This window comes from Saprolegnia diclina (assembly GCF_000281045.1).
Source record: "Saprolegnia diclina VS20 unplaced genomic scaffold supercont1.160, whole genome shotgun sequence".
Lineage (NCBI taxonomy): Eukaryota > Oomycota > Saprolegniomycetes > Saprolegniales > Saprolegniaceae > Saprolegnia > Saprolegnia diclina.
The window spans coordinates 1-1,759 of record NW_008246227.1 but is presented as its reverse complement, the minus strand read 5'-3'; the positions used below and the strand labels follow the sequence as shown (position 1 = coordinate 1,759).

At 58.1% G+C, this 1,759-nt stretch overlaps 1 protein-coding gene across 1 annotated transcript; it reads right to left on the bottom strand.

Annotated features, from left to right (window-relative positions):
- Positions 1 to 244: 244 nt before the first annotated feature.
- On the bottom strand, positions 245 to 1,759 carry SDRG_16889 (hypothetical protein; the record flags this gene model as incomplete). The annotated part of the gene is made up of 2 exons (XM_008623113.1): positions 245 to 1,667; positions 1,718 to 1,759. Coding segments are annotated over 2 exons (1,439 nt in total), but the record flags the coding sequence as incomplete, so codon positions are not given.

The window sequence follows — 1,759 nt, the reverse complement described above, 5'->3', positions numbered from 1 at the left end:
ATGAGCAAGCCGCCACTCTTGTCTGGCACCTGGGGGATACTCTAGACTTTAGTATGTCTCATCCACGTGCAGTTCAAGGCTGGCCGCCGGCGAATGTGATTCGAGTCCAGCTTTGGACAGGATGGACACGTAATTGGACAGTTTGTGGAAATTTTGCACAGCTCAGGAGAGACAAAACGTTTCCGTCTCGGGACTCTCCGACTTGCACAATGGACAGAAAGCTTAACGGACGGACGTCCAAGTAACGTGTATGAATCGGATTCGTTTTATTTATCGCCATATACTTCGTAGTCGGCGCCACAGGCTGCTTTGCGGCAATTGAAGTTGTACAATGAGCGGCAACACGTATTCCCGAAAGTAGGATTGGAGCTCGGGGTCGAGTGCGGTCGCGGCGAACTCGACCATCGCGCACTCGCCCGCGCCCAAGTAGAGCTTGGTCACGATCGAGACGAGAAATTCGCTGCGCTGGCTCATGTGGAACCGCGGCACATCGGTGGACGCCGGGCCGCGCCGGGCGTCGACGCGGCAAGCATCCATGGCCCGCGAGAGCGCGCTCTCAAACTGGCTCCGGAGTGCCTGGCGCCGCTCGATCTCGGCGAGGATCGCCGGCGTGACAAAGGTGAGTCCTTTGCTCCGTGCCACCATTGAAATACGTGGCGCCTCTGGGAGCACACGGCTTCGCTTGATGACTTGAAGGATTGACCTTTTGGTTCGAACACGGTGCATGGCCGGCGCTGCCTCTGGAACGGTCGGCGGCAGCACTAGGCTTCTCTCCAGCGGCAGATTGTTGGTCGCATTCTGCGCTTCATGTGGCTCTTTTGGGCCCACCGCGCTGCCGCGATGCGACATCTTGGACTTGGACGAGTGTTTTGAGAGCACGACAAGCGTTCGAATGCTCGTCGAGAGGTACGTGCCGTGGCCTCGTACGCGGTTGAGAAACGTTTGGCGCGCCGACTTGTCCATGGTGCCCCCGCGCTTCCGCTGCGCTTGCGCTTCCAGTGCGTGGAGCGACATGCAAATACGCTCGAGCGACAAGCTCAACTTGTAGCTGCTGTGCCAGAGCCAGAACGCAGCGTGGATCGTCGCAATCGCGTCTTGCGACAACATTTCTGTCGCGTTCGCGTTCGCCTCGGTTGTCGCCGCGGTCAGAATCTCGGCCACCACGTGCGCACATTTGGTGACAGTGATAAGAGAGGGCTGCCGCAGACCCAGTACGAGCTGGTAAAAGGTTTGCGGGTTTCGGAGCCACAAGCTCGGTGGTAAAACGGCGCTGATGCACGTACTATGGACCGTGTGGACGGCGTCAATGACAAGCTTGGCTTCCGACGACGCGCAGAGGGCGGCGAGGACGTGCAAGAAGACGACTTTGCTGAGATGCCAGTACCGCGCCTTGTAGCATTGCAGAAGAAAGACAGCGATGTTTTCTTGCGCGCCGCCGATGTAAATGTTGTGTAAAAGCACGTCGATGCTGTACTTGTACAAGTCTTGCATGTTGTCAACGGCCGAGTCTTGGGATTGCGTGATCGAGAGCCACGGCTTGTCGCGAATGCGCACGATGGGGCACGGTGACGGTACGATCGTGTCGGATGAGACCGAGCTGCGGTGGCGCTTCATCGACGCGTGCGGCGCGACCTTAGCTGGCGCCGTCACCGTCGTCGGTGTCACCACTAGTCACATGACAAAGTGCCGCACACGCAAAGAGAGACTGCACAACTACCTTGTATGTCGTTGATGCGAGCAACCTTGATACGCTTCTCGG